At 37.5% G+C, this 19,652-nt stretch overlaps 1 protein-coding gene and 1 pseudogene across 2 annotated transcripts; both read right to left on the bottom strand.

The window, feature by feature from the left end:
- Positions 1-1,803: 1,803 nt before the first annotated feature.
- LOC120085657 (disease resistance protein RGA2-like) lies at positions 1,804-6,352 on the bottom strand (annotated as a pseudogene). The gene is made up of 2 exons (XR_005484008.2): positions 2,725-6,352; positions 1,804-2,255 (listed from the first exon to the last, which is right to left on the bottom strand). The product of XR_005484008.2 is annotated as a disease resistance protein RGA2-like (transcript).
- Positions 6,353-13,823: 7,471 nt separating this feature from the next.
- Positions 13,824-19,002, bottom strand: LOC120084563 (uncharacterized). The gene is made up of 9 exons (XM_039040363.2): positions 18,949-19,002; positions 18,248-18,546; positions 17,621-18,125; positions 17,313-17,509; positions 17,090-17,222; positions 16,739-16,843; positions 15,224-16,652; positions 14,769-14,947; positions 13,824-13,976 (listed from the first exon to the last, which is right to left on the bottom strand). Exons 1-9 carry the CDS (start codon positions 19,000-19,002, stop codon positions 13,824-13,826), a joined length of 3,054 nt encoding a protein of 1,017 aa, XP_038896291.2.
- Between the last annotated feature and the right edge of the window lie 650 nt (positions 19,003-19,652).

Below are 19,652 nucleotides of genomic sequence, written 5' to 3'. Positions count from 1 at the left end.
GAATGCATAATCAAGAGATAGGAGCTTAGGAATAAGCACTGTTTGCTATTAACGCATCGCATGCATCCTAGAGATAGGATATGATTGTGTGCAGTCACCTTGTCCTTGTATGCATCTTGCATCATCGCATAGGAAATGAGTAGAGACTTAGGAATAAACTCTATGGACATTGTTGCACTCAACACATGCGTCCTAGACTTAGGAGCACCACATGTGCATTGGAAAATGATTTGCTGTTGCATGAGAGTAGCATGATCGCATAGTCTGACGCATTCCCAGGAAACACTAGCTAAAGACCTTCTCAACCCATTCCTCCATATAATCAGTGTATCTACCACTTAATCAACCTTTTCTCAAATCCGCCACATTTATTTATTTTATTACTGCAAACAACAAACCAAAACACTTATTTGATTTCTTGGTTACCGCAAAGTCTTATGAGAAATTACCATCGCATATCGTTTTCCCAAGTCTATGATTTGACCCTGGACTTACCAGGAAAATCAATGGGGTTTATACTTGGATTCTATTGAGAAAACTTGTTGCTCAACGCATTTCCATCACCGCATCTCATTCGATAAATTCATCACATAAAATAACGCATCACTAGGCTTCACTCAAATTTAATCAGTTATACTAAATTCATCATTTAGTATAACTGATTAAATGGACCAATCTTGAGAGAACTTACTGGAATTACAAATCTTAAACTTATGTAAGTCTTTGTATAATTTCACCATTGTGTATTAGTTCATTTAGATGATATACATCCCTAGTTGAAGTTTTCTGCCATGTCATGTGATTGGTTTATGATAGATTGTGTCTCCTTTGTTTCAAGGATGTCTCAATTGGTGTAGCCTAAAAAAAAAGTGATTTATTGAGTTTAGTTGGTGTAGCAAATTTGGAGGAAGGCTCAACAGAGGTGAAGTTGGAATGAAGGGGGTTAATATTTGTCATTTGTAACTATGATACCACAATTTTAGCTTTCATTAAAATGTGTTAGGGATTTATAAAAATAAAAAATAAAAAATGTTTTGGTTTTTGAACTGATCAAATAATAATGTGACACTACCACTCTATGAGATGCTTTTTCTTTTGTTTGTCTCTTTTTTTTCAAAGGTAAACCAACTTTAAAAAAGAAAAAGAAAGTGCATGTACATATGATCCCACAGTGATTGAAAAAAAGAGGAATAAAGAATAAAAATGAAAACAAAAAAGAAACAAAATATCAACATTCCAAAAAAGTTGAGATAATTAATGATTGTATTTCACCTAACCAAATAGAGAAATAATGAGAGGAGATGTATTGCAAAACCTAATCAAGGTTTATTGTTAATTTAAAGCATTGAAAACTAGCAATGAAGACATTGAATTTAAATATGGTTGTTTGCTTCTAATTAAAGATAAGCATCTACCTATAGAATCGAGTTAGTTTAAAATCTAAAATATTGACTTTATTTTTATTCTTTTACAAATTTCTTATATCCAAGGCCAAAGTGAATTTTTTTATTCTAAATAAAAATTGGGGATATGAACCACATCCTTGTGTGATCATTAACCCACGTTCGGATACCAACTATATTACGCTTGCTTTGGTATGACAGAATTGAAATAAGCTACCATATATCTGAAAATATGGAGGCAAAGTTAAGAAGGTAGGCATGCCTTCTTTGTTAATTCCTTGACCTTCTTGGCTGAATTGAACATATTATGGTTTCATTCAAATTATCTTTCCTCTCTTTTTGAATATCTAGTAGAAATTAAGCTAAAAATTAAATAAAAAAAGCACATAACACCAACAAATTTTAACGTGGAAAACCTCCTTAAATTGAGGAGTAAAAAATCACGTGACCGTAGCCAAAATCTCCACTATCAATAATAACATGTACACAAAAACAACTAATGTATCTCTTTTTTTTAGCAAGAAATTGGAGGATATATAAAGAAGGATAGGGAGGTGCACCCGAATATTTCAACTAGGTTGACATATATTTAGTACCCTCAACATATCCCAAACCCAAAAGAAATTCATTCCACAAAGAGAAATATTGGAATTTATTGTTTGGACCTTATCAGCAGTGTTCACCTCACCATAGAGAGCTGACCAAAAGAAGAGCTTACACTTCTTCAGAATGAAAGTCTTCCATAGCTTAAACTGCACTCTTTCATTAAATTTTATTTTGGATAATTCTCTTTAATTCGTCCCTCCACAAGCAGCTGCTATTCTCCTCACTATTTAAGCAAGGTGCAAAGTACTGTAAGATTCCAAAAAACAATCTCAATTTCAATGGTAAAGATTAAACAACAAGTAATGTGTACAATGAACACCAAAGCCCAAAATCATTATATCCCAAATTGGTAATTAGTTCTATAAATGTCTACATAATAATCAGTTGAAATCAATTTTATCAATATTATATTACCCATTATGTTATTCTCTGTTCAATTTTCTTCCAAAGTATTTTGAAGCAGTCTTCTCAGATAAAAATCGGTAACATTAGAGATTCATCTACAGTTATACAATCACTACCATCAAAATCAGTAAAAAGATTTAATGACATAAGAAAACAACCATGTATGGTATGATGGTGCATATATGACATATATACTTCATATACAGTTGTAGCCTGTACAAAGAGAAAAGTAAAAGATATTAAAATGGAAGTATTGCTTTCTCAAAGAGTAATATCTACATAAAACTAATGAGAGAATTGATTTGCATACCTTTTTGGAAGTCAATAATGAGTGTAGTAAATTCGTAGGTCGGGGATATGGGCAATCTTAGGCCAATCTTCTCCGGTGTCTTCCTTGCAGCTTTTTTCCAATATGGGACATTCGACAATGTCTAAGCATTTTAAATTAGGGATGTGTCGAATCCCTTCTGGTAGCGAAGCTAGATTTCGACAAGAATCAATCCCCAATCGTGTGAATGAGTTGAGGTTGCCAATTCCATGTGGTAGCGAAGTTAGCTTTTCACAATTACGAATATATAATTCTGTGAGTGAGGTGAGGTTACCAATCCATTCTGGTAGGCTCTTCAAATTTTCACAAGAATCTAAAGAAAGATGTTGAAGAGGTTTCATATAATGTTGCCAACACTCGGGCAAGTACTCCAAATTACTCACAAAGACAAGATGTAGAGAGGTGAGGTTTTCATAATCTTTCCATGGTACAACATCCAACTCATCATCTGACAGACCAATTCGCAATGCCTTCAAATTAGGTGCATGGAAAAACTTCAACACATGCAGAGGAGAAGAATCATTAATAGTTAATTCAAAAGGGTAAGGAAATATTATAGGAGTTGTACCCTTGCACCATCTCACCAACTTAGGCATCTTCGAAATCCGTAATTCCTCGAGGGATGGAAAAAATGTTGATGAAGAAACATAATCATCATTGTTGACATCAATAATGTACTCGACGTTGGGTAAGTAACCAAGTTCAAGATGCTTGAGACTAGGAAATTGATCGAATCGGGGGAGATGTTGCAATCTATTACAATAATAAAAACATATAGTGACTAAGACAACCAAGGAAATTAGAGGATATCCAATTACATAACTTCAATCCACCGAATAGATATCTTTTGAAGATTTGAATGTGGTTGTAAGCAATCTAAAACACTTTCGTAGACCACATCGTCCAACTCTAAACTTGTAAGTTCATTATGTGCACCTTGATTCCACCAATCTAATTTCAACTCTTGAAGACCTGACGTTAGTTGCAAGAATTTACCCTTCGTTTCTCCATCAATACTTGTACAAAATTTCAATCCTTGAATACTTAATATTCCTTTCAACTTGATAAGTCCACCCAACTCCTTTAATTCACAGCCTTTATTCTTTTCTAACACAAACTGATTTATTGTTTGAAGATTAGTTAGCTCACCTAACCCTTCTGGCATATGAGTGAGACTAAAACATTCTCTCAAATCAAGATGCTTAAGGTTGATCAATCTTTTAGTATCTTCCGGAAATTCTTTTAAATTTCTACACTGAAAAAAGATAAGTGTTTTCAAATTATTTAATTGAGTAATAAAGTCAAGAAGGAATTCTATTCTTGAATTGTCTGTAAGATCAAGTTGCCCAAGGTTGCTCCAATCTTTTACATCTTTTGGAAGTTCTATTAACTTGCTACGTTTTTAAGGATAAGTGCTTCCAACTTACACAATTCAATAATAGAATCGGGAAGAGATTCTAATACAAAATTATCTGAAAGATCCAAATGCTTAAGATTGATCAAGTTTCCTACATCACTGGATAATAATAAATGATTCAAGCATTTAAAGATAAATGTTTCTAAACTATACAACTTCGTAATAGAATCTGGAAGATATTTAATTCTCAAACCCACGATACTCAAATATCTCAAATGCTTCAATTTACCAATAAACTCCAAATGTTTTGCATTTGGGATTTTAAGATCCAAAGTTAAGTCCAATGCTCGCAATCGAGAAATATTATGAAAGATTTCTTCCAAGTTCAATAGGGAAACTACACCCTTTTGAATAAAAAATGTCCTCAAATATGTCACTTTAGATAATGGTTCCATAAGTTGATTTTCATGACAATTTTCTTCCAATGAAAAGTGATGAGTTCTTTTGTCGATGACATTTCCGATCAATCCATGCACACATTCATTATTCGTTATCGAACAAGCCATATCATGCAATAAATCGTGCGCCTTACATGCTTTTGTCTCCCAAATTATTTTCAACCTCTTGAAAGAATGACCTTGATAATAACTCCATGAAATAATCATCACCAATATCAATGAGGTTATCGTCCTTATTGCCATTTGATTGAATGAAACCTTGTGCTCTCCATCGTATTATAAGTTCATCCTTTTGATTTTCATGATCTTTGGGGAACAAAGCACAATAGAGAAAATATTGCTTCAAATTAGCTGGGAGATATTTATTGCTGAGCTCAAGAATGAATTGCATTTCCTTTAGATCATTATATCCTTGTTCCAAAATTTGGCAAAGTTCCTTATCCTTAAAAGACAACCAAAATCTTTCTGATTTGTTATCTTTTAAAAGTCCTCCAATGGTTCTTATTACGAGAGGAACACCGTTTAACCTTGATACAATCTCCTTGCCGATTTGGACCAAATTTGAATTCTTTTCATCAAGCTCCTCTTGATTGTCTGAATGTCCTTCCAAACCTATCATCTTTTGAAACAATAACCAAGAATTGGGCACATCCAAAATTCCTAAAGAATGGACGAAAGCAGAGTCAAAAGTTTTAGCAACTTGTTCACTGCGTGTTGTGATCAAAATCTTTTCAGATGTAACCATTCCTCTTTTTTCTCATTCCACACATCATCCATAACAAGCAAATATTTCTTTCCATCAATTTGGTTTCTAAGCTCACTTTGTAATGGATCTATTTGTAGGAATGATTCAGGCTACTTCCTAGTTGCAGACTCTATTATCATTTGGATAATAACTTTCAGATTAAAATCGTCGGAAACACACACCCATAACTTCAATTGAAACCCATTCTTAGTCATATTGTGATGGGTATAAATAGATTGAGCAAGGACAATATTCTCTTTGGTGTTGGAATTTAGTAGATCTATGACTGCTTCCTTGTTATTACTCCTACCAATCACTTCCTCTTCAGGTATAAAAGAGTGAGTCTCCCGTCTCTTTCTCAACCCTTCGTCATCTCTTTTCTCTATCACATGCTTACAAAACCTAAATTGATTTTTATCATCATTAATAGCTTGTAACCTCTACCTAATTTCCTTGATTCTGTGATATATTTTCCAATTAGACTTAAATTTGGAGAAGAGTGTACGTACTTGTTCTCTTTCTTCGGTCTTTGGCTAGAACTTGCCTTCTCAAGGTTTCGTAAGACGACTTGTCGACCAAATCATCAATCTCGTACAAAACATCCTTAAGCTTTAAAACCCAATCATTCACTTGACTGTTCTTGGACTGCTGCTCCTCTGCGGCATGAAGCACAGTTTGAATGTCATAAAGAGTGTGTTTGAGTTTGTCAAGGTCATCCTCGACACGCCACATCGATCCAAGCTCTCGGAGTAGGGAAGAGCCCAGTTTGAATATGATGCCTGCAGTACCGTTGAAGAGAATAGCTTCAGCCATGGTGGATGACAAAGGAGGGAGCTTTGGAAGAAGGCTGCTCAACAATTTAGTAACAAATCAGGTGATGAACAAGTGTGTGATGCGAGTTTGAGTAAATGCAAGATAAAGCTAAAGACTTTGGTCGTCTCTCTCTGTATATATATATTTTGTAATAGTATTATAATTAAAATGAGGAATCGAACTTCTAACCTCAAAGTTGATAATACAAATACTATGACAATCATATTAACAAAAATTTTAAATATCTTATGTTCTCTATGTATATTATTCATGATGATGATTGATTTTGTAACAGCAATGCATGCCGATTACAAATTATTTAATTTGCTATTAGTTTAATTAAATAAATAGAGTATAAATATATAATTTCAGTTGAATTTTAGAAACCTCCAATTTCTCTTTTAATTCAATCCGAGAAAGCAAAATTGAATAAACAATTCATAGTTTTAATTAAGATTAAAATAAATTTATTGAAGAAACCTATACACTGACAAAATTTGCCACCAAATTAATAGTGAAAATCTTTATAATGAAAGGGTAAAATAGAAACAAAAAGTTTTTCCACATAATGTCTTTTATATATACTATAGATGTACATATAGATATGCAAGGAGTCCTAAGAATTAATTTGTTTTGAATTCCTAAATTTATAAAATGATTTTATTTGTCACAAAATTTATAATTTTAGAATTTTAGAGAAATCTATTAAGTCCAAGATTTTTTTTTAATCAAACAATATGAAAGATTTAAACCTAAATAGTATTTATACCTACAAGAGAGTTAGAAAATCACTCCAATATTCATGTGAAAATAATTCTAAAATAGAAAAAATAATTAACAAAAAGACAACAAAAAAGCCAAAATATTAGGATTTTCAGTGAACTCTTCAAATTAAAGAGACTTGTTTATATATTTGTAATAAAAAAGATAAATGATAAAAGTAAATTTATGTATGATTCTGTAGGGACTTTAAATTATGGTAATTGTTTTAAAAGACAAAATTGCTGAAAATATTTTCAATTATAGTAAACTTTCAATGTCTATCAGTAATAAGACTTCTACTAGTGGTCGATAGACTACAACATTGATAGATGGTGACATTTTGCTATATTTATAAATAAATTGGTTTATTTTCTTTATTTGAAAATAACTCTTGAAATTATGAAAACCTTAAACACAAGTTTTTAAATATTTGATTAAGATACTAATTTAGTTTCTATATTTTTTAACGTAAATTATACTTTTTGAGAAAAATAAAATAATTGTCTATTTATAATGGGGCTATTTAATGTTAAATTATCTAATATATACACATAACCATCAATTAAAATGGTCAAGTGGAAATCAAAACTTTCTCCCTTTAACCCGTTTTGGATCGTATAAATTATTTTCTTTCAAAATTTTTATCTTATGTTGTAAAATTGAGGCGTAAGTGTCTGTTTAGCTAAGCATTCTCATTTTCATCCATGGTTGAATAATCAAATAGTTTTCTCTTAAAAAAAAATTCATCAAGTGGAGTGAATACGTGTAGTTTGATTGGACTGATATTTATTTATTTAGTTCGAAGGTAAAGAGAATATATAATACAAATTTTGCTTTCCTAATAAATGTGTTTTGGGATAATACACGAATCTTATTATAATACACACAATCTTATGAGCACATTTTGGTGTAAGATGAATTTGTTTAGGCATACAATTTGTTTAGGCACAAATTTTGTTTCAACAAAATTAGGTACATCAGATAAGACATTTTGAGACATATAAGAGGTAGCCTTAACAAAAATCATACTCTTAGAAGTAGAAGAATTTTCATTCACATGACCTAATCCACTTTTATGATTCAAAGCTTTATCTAAGTCAATAATTTTAGCTAATTTTTGTGCACATGTAGTCAATTAATTTCTTTATGGACTCTTTTGCAATTGCAAACTTATAATTTGCATGCAATTCTTTCTCTTTAAGCATATGCAAAAGGTCATTTTCTCATGAATATCGCATTCAATAAATTTAATTTTGTCAACAAGAGAAAATTTATCTTTTTTTAAAGATGTATTACTATCTTTTAAAATAAGAATTTTATCTCTCAAACTAGCAATTTCATCTTTCAATTCAAGAGAATAAGATTCAATTTTCTCATTTACATTTCCCAAATCATTCAATTCAACATTTATTTCACATGTTAAAGATTTGAGCTCACTATTTTCAATTTCAAGAAACTTAATTTTATCATTTAAGTCACATTTCTCATCACCACAAAAGGTATCGTCATGTAAAACATCATTACTTACTCTATTTTTCAAACATGTATTTTCGTCTACAAAGATTTATTTTCAATAGATAATATCTTAAACTTCTTTAAAAGTTCTAAATATTTAGAGCTAACTTTTTCTAGATCGTGTCGCATACTTACAAATGCATCATATAGCTCATCATCATAAGGTAGAGATTTGTGACTTACATCATCTTCATTGGTCTCATCAACAGAGTCATTTCGAATGGGCCATCAAGCATAAAGAAGAGTCATCGCATTTTTTGTCTATCTATTCGCTTGATATCGTGTGGTGCGTTAGGAGTGTTTAGAGTAAAACGGATTGGAAAAATAAATCCTAAGTATGAGTGTTGTATTATGCCTTGATGCATCCAAATATGTGCAACACGTCGGGGCGTTAGAATTATACACAGAGAGCACACAATTCCTTAAAATGGTGTTCAAGTTTTCTTAGATTAAACCCAAGTATAAATCTAATCTAGGTTCCTGGCAAGTCCAGGGTCGATCACAGGGATTCAGTACACTAAACACAGAGAATGCGTCGTACTTGCAATAGGGGGTTTTCCTAAATAAATGCAAATGATGTATTATTTACACTAGCATGCTATGCCTGTGCAACACGAGTCAAAAGAGCTGAGTGAAAAATGATGGTTCATGTGAGAATGGAATTTTAGTAAGTGGACGCGTCAGTTAAAGATAATTGCACACAACTTAAATGATGTGGATGGAATGGGATGGTTTGCTTATCTTTCTGTTCATGCGTTAGACTTCATTTAACATTTCTCAATGCAAATGACATACAAGTCTATCTCTAGGATGTATGCGTCTAACTTTAGAATGCAAGAAACACCAGTAAGTCTATCTCTAGCTGTACTAGGTGTTCTACTTAATGCAACTTAGCTATTCTTTCAAACAACTAAGTTAAAGATGCTTTCACTAAGTTGTCAAGTTGGTTTAGACATTAGGGCAGAATTATGCATAAAGTATTAATGCATTCAATATAAATAGAGGATAAACAATAGCAAAAGTGATGATCAAATATATGAATTTTATAAAGGTTCAAATGAGTCTTTACAAAGAACTATATTCAATCGAGATGAAATGAAACTGATATTAAGAGGAAAACTACGTCAAGCCAAAGAATACAATCTTTTGTAGTTTTTTGGCTAAATTTTGTTATGTACAATAACTTTTAAGAGTAGTGGACAGAGTATCTCTCTCAAGAATGACTTTCTCCACTCCCTGGCTAGCGGTGATGGTGGTTCTCAGCTCCTTCGATCGGTTTGCACCGTGGCATAACTTCTACAACTAAAACTAAGTTTACAAGTTTACAGAGAGTATGGAGTATCTAATTGTCTGAACTATTGATTTCGGAGGGTCTTCAAGTATTTATAGGCGTTGGTCTCGTCCACTTGGAGGATGGGCTGCATTTAAGTCCATGCCCTGGTCAGCATTAAATTCCATATCCTGGTTGGTTGCCTGACCTCTGGGAACTTTTCAGATGCCACCTGCTGCTGGTAGCTTTTCAGACGCCGCCTGTTGCTGGTGCCCATGTATGCAAGTGGTAATGTGACACAATCAGCCCGGTGCAATGAATCTTCTATGCGTTGAGTTCCCTTTGATGCATGGCTCATGCGTTTAAGTTTTCCCTACGGCACTTTTCTTAACGCGTTAATGTTAGTTTCTGCGTTCAATTCCTGCAAGACAGTGCGTTAGCGCCGCAATAATCAATGATAAAACTTCTTTACATGAATTTTCTATTGTTCAAGTAAATCCATGTGTTTCTATCAAAAATGAGGAGAAGTTATCATTAAAAATCCTAACTGTCCTAACTTAAGAGTAAAGATAACTCGTATTTTTTACAAGTTATCAACCACCCCCAAATTTGAACAATACTTGTCCTCAAGCATTCTAAAGTAATTCCTTGCTATCTCCTCTACCTTAGATACTCGAGTTTCACCTCTCATCATATTCAATCACAAAGCTAAATAAGAGTTGGGAAAATATGACTTAGATTTACGCGTTTCTTAAAAGGATTCATATTTAGTTTCCAGTGCAGCAAGCTTTTCATCGCAACTCCTTTCATTTCTCAAAATATTTCACTCTTTTCTAAACCAGCAATGCGTAAGATGCTTTTTCTTTTGAAAAAAAAAACACTGGATAAAAAGAAAATGATTGTGTACTTATTTACCCATGCATTGCTCTAGGTATCCCACTTTCGTTTTGGCTTGCCCCTACGGGTGTCATGCGAGCATCCAACTACAGGTGAGAACCCTTCACAACTAAACTCATATCTAATATTCATTCCTTCTTCAAAGTATAGTTTCTTTCTTTTGACTAGATAGAGGAGTTTTATGGGACGCGTTGGTCTAGGTGACTTAACTTTGTTTTGGCCTGCCCCCATGGGTGTCATACGGACATCCAACTACAGCTAAGTGCCTGTTCCAATAAACTCATGCCAATTAAGATTCTTTTCTTTTGAGAAAATGACTGCGTTTGAAATTCTTCTTATTTTGTTTCCCTTTTTCTTCATGATATATTCATTAACGCATCTACACTCGGATTTCCCTCATCCCCAGATTTGGAGATTAGTTATACTCATCCCAAATTTGGAAACGAGCTAAATCCTCATTGCTAAAAGAGAAACAAAGTTTTTAAAAAGCTTTGAGAAATTGAAAGGAGTTTAAGACCTAAAGCTTGCACGCGTTAGAAAGTAAAGTTAATCTTTTTTTAAGAGAAGTTCAAGCTTTGTCTATTTTCCTAACGTATATCTTATACTTATGAGTTCATATGGTTGATATCATTGAGGTTATGCTGAGCACAAGAGTTAGAAAATTATCAAAGAACAAAAATAAAGTATGCTAAAGACAAACGCAAGGATTTAAAATGATAACTTCATTCATTTTTCATATTCTAACATGGGTTTCATTAACATAGCAAAAAGTTGTAAAAGAACAAATAAACTCAAAATTACAAAAGATTTTCTTTAACCCAACGCCCTAAAATATGACTACGCTTGTGCATCATCTCTACGTTCTTCTTCTTCAGGGTTTTCATCCATGAAACGTAGGGGATTCCTGAGATGTGCTGGTAATGGAGGCAAGACAAACATACCAAGACTTGATTGATGTACTGCGTTGTGTATACGAACTGGTCTTGCATGCATCTTCTTTTCTGCCTTAGGTAATCCCTTAGTACCCTGTTATGTTGTTGAAGATCTTCAATTGGTGCGGCCAACGGTCGGAGTTGATCACTGATGAATGTTTTCAACTCCTCCAAGTCTGTGATGCTACATTGGGGTGTTGGCTCCTCACGTCCAACTAGGTCTCCAACTGCTGTCGTGTTACTAGTTCCTAACCCAGTTGGTTCGAAGATTACTGGAGGTGGCACAAAAGTGTGAATTAGACATTGGTGGGGCGAAGGAAATGAATGAGAGAAGTCCTGATCTGTGAAAATGGGTTCTTGATGCGTTTGCTCAGGACTTCTTGTTGGCGGGGCTGTTGGCGAATCATGGAAAAACTCTAGAGCAGGTTGCACTTCCTCAGCTAAGGCTTCTGGCTCAGCTTCAACTTCTTCATTTTCTGAAGCCTCATCGCTGTGTTCAACTATTGTGACACGTCGTTTCTTGGGGGCGCGTTCTCTTGGTCTAGGTCTTTGTGCTACTTACTTGGCTGGTAAGGTGGGCTGATGTTGTGATCCTCGAAGTAGATGCCTTACTGCCTTAATGTCTATCAGACCATCGACTGTTTCATAGCCATCCCCCAAAGGGATGCCCCCGCATTCACATAATGCGCAAATCAGCCATGGAAAATATAGTTTCCCTCGAGGCTTGTTCTTGATGGCTTTGATCTGATCCCTAATGATCCTTCCAATGTCCAATGGGATACATTGCATTATGCAGTAGGTGGCCAAGACGCGTTCTCTGGTTAATGTTTCATCATGCGTTGTAGGCATGATGCTGTGTTTGATTAAGTAACACCACAGATTAGCGTCTAGATTCAAATTCCTGGAAGCAAGCATCTTGAATCCGTTTCTTGATGCCTGTCACTTGCTTCCAGGTTTAGCCACTGTCTTCAGCGTATCTTCTAACTCACTAGGCATTGGTTGTTCTAAGATGCGATTCCCCTCTGCATAAGGATTATTCCTCATATTGAACACTTCATTAAATTTTTCTGCTGAGAAGCGAACTAACACCCCTTCAACAAAGGCAGTGTTTCTTTCCATGTCGAATTCGCTATTGTAAAATGCACGGATAAGGTTGGGCCAGATGCGATCATGCCCAATGCAAAATTGACTCCACCCTAATGCGTTGATGGTCTCCTTGATATAAACTGGCAAAGGGTGGCGTTCAAGGAAGAAGCCCTTCTCTACTAAGATGTCGCTAAACTGACGCTTCCTTCCCTTGGTTCTTTTAGGTAACGCCTCCATTACCATGTGTTTCCTAGTTACGTGTTCTTTGTCCTCTTTAGCCAATTCTCTCAACTAATTCTCCAATTCCTTTTAGAGATTAGTTTTCGTTCGCCTTTGTCTCGCAGGCACGTAATCTTCCAACTCTCTTTCCAACGCATTGTGCCTTTCTTTACGTGTTACACCCTCAGGTCTGGGTGCAACTTCTTCATCATCTTCTTCTTCCTCCTCCAGTATCAACCTTCTTTTTCTTGATACTCTGTTTGGATTTTTAGGCCCTTCGTTCGCGTCCGATAAGTGTGTCTGTGACGCGTCAGGGCTAACTCCCTTTTCTCCACTTTCTTCTCTTCTCTCAATCTCTTCTCTTTCTTCATTCTCCATTTATTCTTCCAACATCGCCGCGTATCATTCTATTTCGTCCAACTCGAGTGATGCGTTTGATGGATCTGAGCGCATCACTTCGGTTGCTTCTTCCTCTTGGTTTAGCAATGCTAAAATTGCTCCAAACACTTCTTCTTCATCGCGTCTAGTAAACTCTGCCAAGTCTTCAAGGTTGCGTTCTAACACAGGACTGTCAGAAGTTGGGATAGGTAGGGTGAATGGAGGGGTGCCCACAGAGGTGTGAGGCATCCCCGGAGATGATATCAGGATGGGTGAAGGTGGTGGCTGGCTAGATGCGTCTGACTCCACCGGGTAGATTGTGGCTAAAGGTTGGATGGATAGAGGTAGAGGTGGATGAACCGTTGGAGATGGTGTGGTATTGGCAAAGGTAGGAAGGGGTTCATGCATTGCACCCACAGTAGTTATATTCGAGATAAATGGTGGTGGTGTAGGCTTACTGTAAAGCTTGGATGTGGTCGTGGATGACGGACGCGTTCTAGGCTTGGCTGGCATCTTCACCCTTGGTTTAGGGTTAGACTTGGGCTTTTGTGGAGTTTTGGCCCTAGGGAGAGAGGTTTTGGCCTTAGGGTTTGCAGATTGCTTGGAGCTCTTGGTCAAAGCTCTTGAGGATGGTAGGGGTGGCCGGTCGCTAAACAGAGGTAGCACCGCCGTGAATGGCTTTCGATTTGGTAGGGGCGGAGATCATGCTGGATTTTCTAGGGCTGGGTGGAAGGGAACTTGAAAATGAAGATGAGGAGAAGGAGCTTACCGGAGAGTCATAGCCGAGATTGCAACTCTGGTTCTAAGAGTCGGATCCTAATGACATTACTCATTAGAGGAAGAACGAAGTGAAGGAGGCAAATGGAGGTTCTGAAATTCGAGGGTTTTGGAGAAATTTTTTGGGAGTTTCGCGAGTGTAGTGAAGGAGAAGAATAAAGGAAAGCCGGTTCGAATGGCATTTTTATAAGGGGAAGGGGAACAGTCAAGGCTGACGTAGGCGGCGCCTAACGTCTGCAATTAATGTGAAGCTGAAGGGTAGCCTCGATCAGCCAAAGCACTCAAGTGTTTTGTGTTTTTCGAGACGCGTCCCTTCAACTGCCCCCCCTCTTGCGTTAGACTTGTGTCTAACGCGTCCAATGTTCCAATTTCAATTATACATAACTTTTCTCAAAGAAAAACAGTCAAATATCCAAATTTTTCAAAGGCAAAAACAATCAATCTTAAAACTTCAAACAATTAAACTAACAAACTCAGACATAGCTTAAAATACAGAACGCAAAAGAATAGGGTTAAGAGAGTCATCCCTGGAAGGTGAGGCATTGCAAACGCAGGGGTGCCTCGACGCGAGCTTTCAATTTGCCTCGCGTAGCGCAAAAGATGACTTTTGGCATTCCACTTTGTCTTCAAAGTATGGCTTAACCCTCTGGCTATTCACTTTGAACGCATCAGTGTCATCTTCTCACATTAATTCCATAGTACCATAAGGAAAGATCGTCTTGATTATGAAGGGCCCGGACCATTTAGACTTCAATTTTCCTGGAAAGAGTTGCAAACGTGAGTTGAACAATAAGACTTTTTGCCCTACAACAAGTACCTTTTTGTTGATGCGTTGGTCATGCCAACGCTTGGTCTTTTCCTTATATATCTTGTTGTTTTCATACGCGTTCAGTCGCCATTCTTCAAGCTCGTTGAGCTGAAGCTTGCGTTGAATGCCCACAGCATCTGGATCCATGTTCAACTTCTTTACTGCCCAAAATGCCTTATGCTTCAACTCTACAGGAAGATGACATGCTTTTCTAAATACTAGTGAGTAAGGAGACATACCTATTGGCGTTTTGTATGCAGCCCTGTAGGCCTAGAATGCTTCATCCAGCCTCTGCACCCAATCTTTCTGCGTTATGCTGACGATTTTCTCCAAAATTGATTTGATTTCTCGATTTGAATTTTCAACTTGACCGTTTGGTTAAGGGTGGTAGGCGGTAGCAATCTTATGCCTGACATTGTATTTTGCAAGTAATTTTGAAATGATGCGATTGATAAAATGCGTACCTTCATCGCTTATCAGAGCCCTCGGCGTTCCATAACGTGTGAAAATGTTCCTGATAAGAAATTTAGATACAGTGGACGCATCATTTCTGGCATAGGTTACTGCCTCTACCCACTTGGATACATAATCTACGGCTAACAGGATATATTGTTGACCACAGGATAGAGGGAACGGTCCCATAAAATCTATGCCCCATACGTTAAACAACTCCACCTCAAGAATATTATTCAAGGGCATTACGTCCCTTGAAGAAATATTCCCAGTGCGTTGGCAGGGGTCACAAATTTGGACAAACTCTCGTGTATCCTTAAAAAGGGTGGGCCAAAAGTAACCGTATTGAAGGACCTTCGCCGTGGTTCTTTGCCCACCAAAATGGCCACCATAAGAAGAATTGTGACACTCGGCCAGGATGCGTTGTGTCTCCTCCTCTGGGATGCATCGACGCAAAATAGAGTCTGGGCCTAGTTTGAACAGAAACGGTTCGTCCCAGAAATAAAACTTACTATTATGGACTAGTCGTTTCTTCTGTTGAGAATTGAAGTTTTCAGGGAACTTCTTGGTGGCTAAGTAGTTGACTATATCAGCATACCAAGGTTCTCTTCCTTCAATTTTGAATAGGCTCTCATCAGGGAATGTGTCCTTGATTTCATTTTCCTGGACTTGCATTTCTTGATTTTCAAGCCTTGACAGGTGGTTAGCCACCTGGTTTTTTGTCCCCTTTCTGTCTTGGATGTCAAGGTCAAATTCTTGTAGTAGTAGAACCCATCTTATTAGTCTCGGCTTCGCGTCTTTCTTGCTCATCAGGAACTTAATGGTTGAGCGGTTGGTATAAATGGTGGCTGACGCACTAACTAGGTAAGAACGAAATTTCTCAATACCGAATACTACAACCAGCATATCTTTCTCAGTAGTTGTATAGTGTTCCTGAGAGTCGTTTAAGGTTTTGGATGCATAGGCGATGGGATGTATCAAGTTTCCCCTCTTCTGCCCTAGCATAGTCCCCACTGCGACATCACTCGTGTCGCACATAAGAATGAAGTGTTGCGTCCAGTCCGGTGCTATCAACACTAGGGTTGTTGTCAATGCAAACTTCAAGGTCTCGAATGCATCAGTGCAGTCCTCGTCAAACACATAGGGTCGGTTCACTTCTAATAATGCGCTCAGAGGTTGCGCAATCTGAGAAAAGCCTTTGACGAACCGTCTGTAGAAGCCGGCATGTCTTAGAAAACTTTTTAGTGTTTTAACATTCGCTGGTGGTGGAAGTTTTGCTATGACATCGATCTTGGCTCCATCCACTTCCAAGCCAGCCTTGGATACTTTATGCCCAAGAACAATGCCTTCTGTCACCATGAAGTGACATTTTTCCCAATTCAGTACTAGGTTTGTTTCCTCGCAGCGAGTGAGGACGGCTTCTAAGTTATCCAGGCATGACTGGAAGAAGTCTCCAAAGACTTAAAAGTTGTCCATGAAGACTTCTACAGTTTTCTCTAGGAAGTTAGAGAAGATGGCCATCATACAGCATTAAAATGTCCCTGGCGCATTGCATAGCCCAAAGGGCATACGTCTGAACACGAAATTGCCAAAGGGACAAGTGAAAGTGGTCTTCTCTTGATCTTCCGGATCTATCAGAATCTAGTTATAACCAGAATATTCATCAAGAAAACAATAGTACTATTTTCCTGCCAATCTATCCAGTATCTGATCAATGAAAGGAAGAGGAAGTGGTCCTTTTTTGTTGCCACATTGAGTTTCTGATAATCCATGCATATTCGCCAGCCTATGACAATTTTTGAAGGAATAAGTTCATTGTTGTTGTTTACTATCACAGTCGTTCCCCCTTTCTTGGGAACGCATTGAACTGGACTAACCCAACTACTGTTGGATATTGGATAGATAACTCCCGCGTCCAACCATTTCAGAATCTCCTTTTTAACCCTTTCTTTCGTAATGGGGTTAAGCCCTTTTTGAGGCTCAATTGACCTCGTCTTCCCTTCCTCCAGCCTAATTTTGTGCATACAATAGGATGGACTTATTCCATGAATATCTACAAATGTCCACCCTATTGCGCGTTTATGTTTCTTCAACATCTACAATAGTGAATCTTCATTAGGCTTAGTGAGATTAGCGGAAATGATAACAAGCAATGTATTATTAGTTCCAAGAAAAGCGTATTTTAAATGTCCGGGTAGCTGTTTTAATTCAAGTTCAGGTGGTTGTTCGAGTGAAGGACGTGTTCGGCTTATCTGCCGCTGACTCAGACTTGGCGGCTCAGATTCCTTCAAGGTTCCCTACAACACGAGAACTTCATAAACTCGAGTCTCTTCAGTCAAATCAACATTGTTTAGCTGACAGTCATCATTGTTCGGGAATTTTAATGCGTTGAGCACATTAAATTTCACCTCTTCATTATCTACGCGCATGGTTAACTCACCTTTATGCACGTCAATTAGCACCTTCCCAGTAACCAAGAAAGGGCGTCCAAGAATGATTGGGACCTCTCTGTCTGCTTCATAATCTAGAATAATGAAGTCTGCTGGGAATATGAGATTGTCAACCTTCACCAAAACATCTTCGATTTTCCCTTCCGGGTACTTGATTATTCTGTCAACGAGTTGAAGGGTGACAGAAATAGGTTGTGCCTCACCTATCCCCAACTTCTTAAAAACTGAGAGGGGCATAAGATTGATGCTCGCTCCTAGGTCGCACAACGCATGACCTACGTCTAATCCTCCAATTGAACAAGGAACTGTGAAGCTCCCTGGGTCCTTCTGCTTCTGTTGTAGCTTGTTGCTCACTAACGCGTTGCATTCCTGCATTAGAGCTATTACTTTTTTCTCACTGACTTTCTCTTTTTCATCAAGATGTCCTTCAAAAACTTCACGTATGTTGGCATCTGCTCTAAAGCTTCAATGAGTGGAATATTGATGTGCAGCTGCTTTAAGAGCTTGAGAAAGCGCTTAAATTGAGGTTCATCATTCTTCTTCATCAGATGCCTGGGGAATGGTGCGCTCAGAGGCACCTCCTACTTTCCCACATTGGACGTGCTGGGTTCAGAATGGCTTGTATTTTCTTGCGTTCTTTCTTCCTGATCCATTGAACATGCAATGCGTTCTTCTGAAGGACTATTGTTTCTTGGATTCATCTTTCTTTCAGCAAGGGCTCTTCCACTCCGCAACGTCATTGTATAACATTGCTCTTTCCCGTTATTATTCCCAGGTGTCTCTGTATTACGAAAATCATTTCTTCGAAATCCTTCTTTCCCCTCGTATTTCTCAGGTAGGACGCCTGGTTGCCTACTTTTCAACTCGCTGGCAATCTGTCCCACCTAGATTTTCAGGTTTCTGATTGATGACGCTTGGCTTTTCAGCAATGCGTCAATCTGGGTTATATATTCCTTCAATAGGTTTTCTAGTGGAGTTCCAGAGCTCGATGCATGGCCACCTCGATTGAAGGGCTGTTGATGCACTTGTTGATGTGTTTGTTGAAAGGCAGGCATCGGTCCATTCCTTTGCTGATTGCTCATGCTTAGGTGGTGCTCTTGCTGATTTCCCCCTGTCCAAGAAAAATTTGGATAGTTTCTCCATCTAGGGTTATAAGTGTTAGAAAATGGGTTATTCTTGATGAAGCATACTGACTAAGGGTTCTGAGGACACTCAGCATATGAGTGAAGATCTCTGCATCCCACACAGGTTATCGTGGGTTGACCAAACGCCTCCACTTGATTTACCTTCTGCTGGTTTGACGCGTTACCCATTGTCCTATTCTGCAGAAGGCTTGTCATTGCAGCCACTTGTGTAGAGAGTGTGGCTATCGTGTTGGCATCAACTGAGTTAATGTTCTAAGATCTTCGTCTCCTGTCATTTCTTCCTTCATATGAGTCATCTACCCATTCCATGTTATGCTTGGCAATGTGGTCTAAAATTTCTTTAGCTTCAGTATATGATTTATCCATGAGTCCTCCGGCTGCTGCTGCGTCTGCTGCTATCTATGACGCCCTGTTCAATTCGCCATAAAATGTCCCCATCTGGATTGTCAAAGGTAGTTTGTGGTTCAGGCAATTCTTGACCAAGCCCTTGAAACACTCTCATGCAACGCTCAAAGTCTCAGTGTCTTTCTGTTAAAAGTTCATGATCTCCCGACGCCTCCTTACATTGGTGGTGGGTGGGAAATATTTATGCATAAACTTTTCCAACAACTTTTCCCATGTAGTGATTTCCCCGGGCTCTAACGAACTCACCTATTGCTTTGCATCATCTCGCAAAGAATAGGGAAACAGGGAGAGCCTGATTGCCTCTGGTGTGATTCCAAGAATCACAAAGAAGCTGCACGTTTCCAGGAAACACTTCATATGGGCATGAGGGTCTTCGCCACGTCTACCCCCAAATTGTCCAACAGTCTGGAGCATTTGAAGCATCATAGATTTCATCTCAA

Source organism: Benincasa hispida, chromosome 9 (assembly GCF_027475165.1).
Source record: "Benincasa hispida cultivar pf3 chromosome 9, pf3_genome.v1.1, whole genome shotgun sequence".
NCBI lineage: Eukaryota > Viridiplantae > Streptophyta > Magnoliopsida > Cucurbitales > Cucurbitaceae > Benincasa > Benincasa hispida.
The sequence above is the reverse complement of the archived record's forward strand: the minus strand, read 5'-3'. Positions and strand labels throughout refer to the sequence as shown.

Bases quoted from the DNA above. Each gene is read 5' to 3' on its own strand.
- LOC120084563 (XM_039040363.2), bottom strand. From the start codon at position 19,002: ATGACAAGCCTTCTGCAGAATAGGACAATGGGTAACGCGTCAAACCAG. The intron at 17,223-17,312 runs GTAGATGTTGAA...GCACAAAATTAG, and splicing joins CCTAATGAAGATTCACTATT to GCTGGAGGAAGGGAAGACGA. The intron at 16,844-17,089 runs GTTAGTCCAGTT...AGATTCTGATAG, and splicing joins CAATATCCAACAGTAGTTGG to ATCCGGAAGATCAAGAGAAG.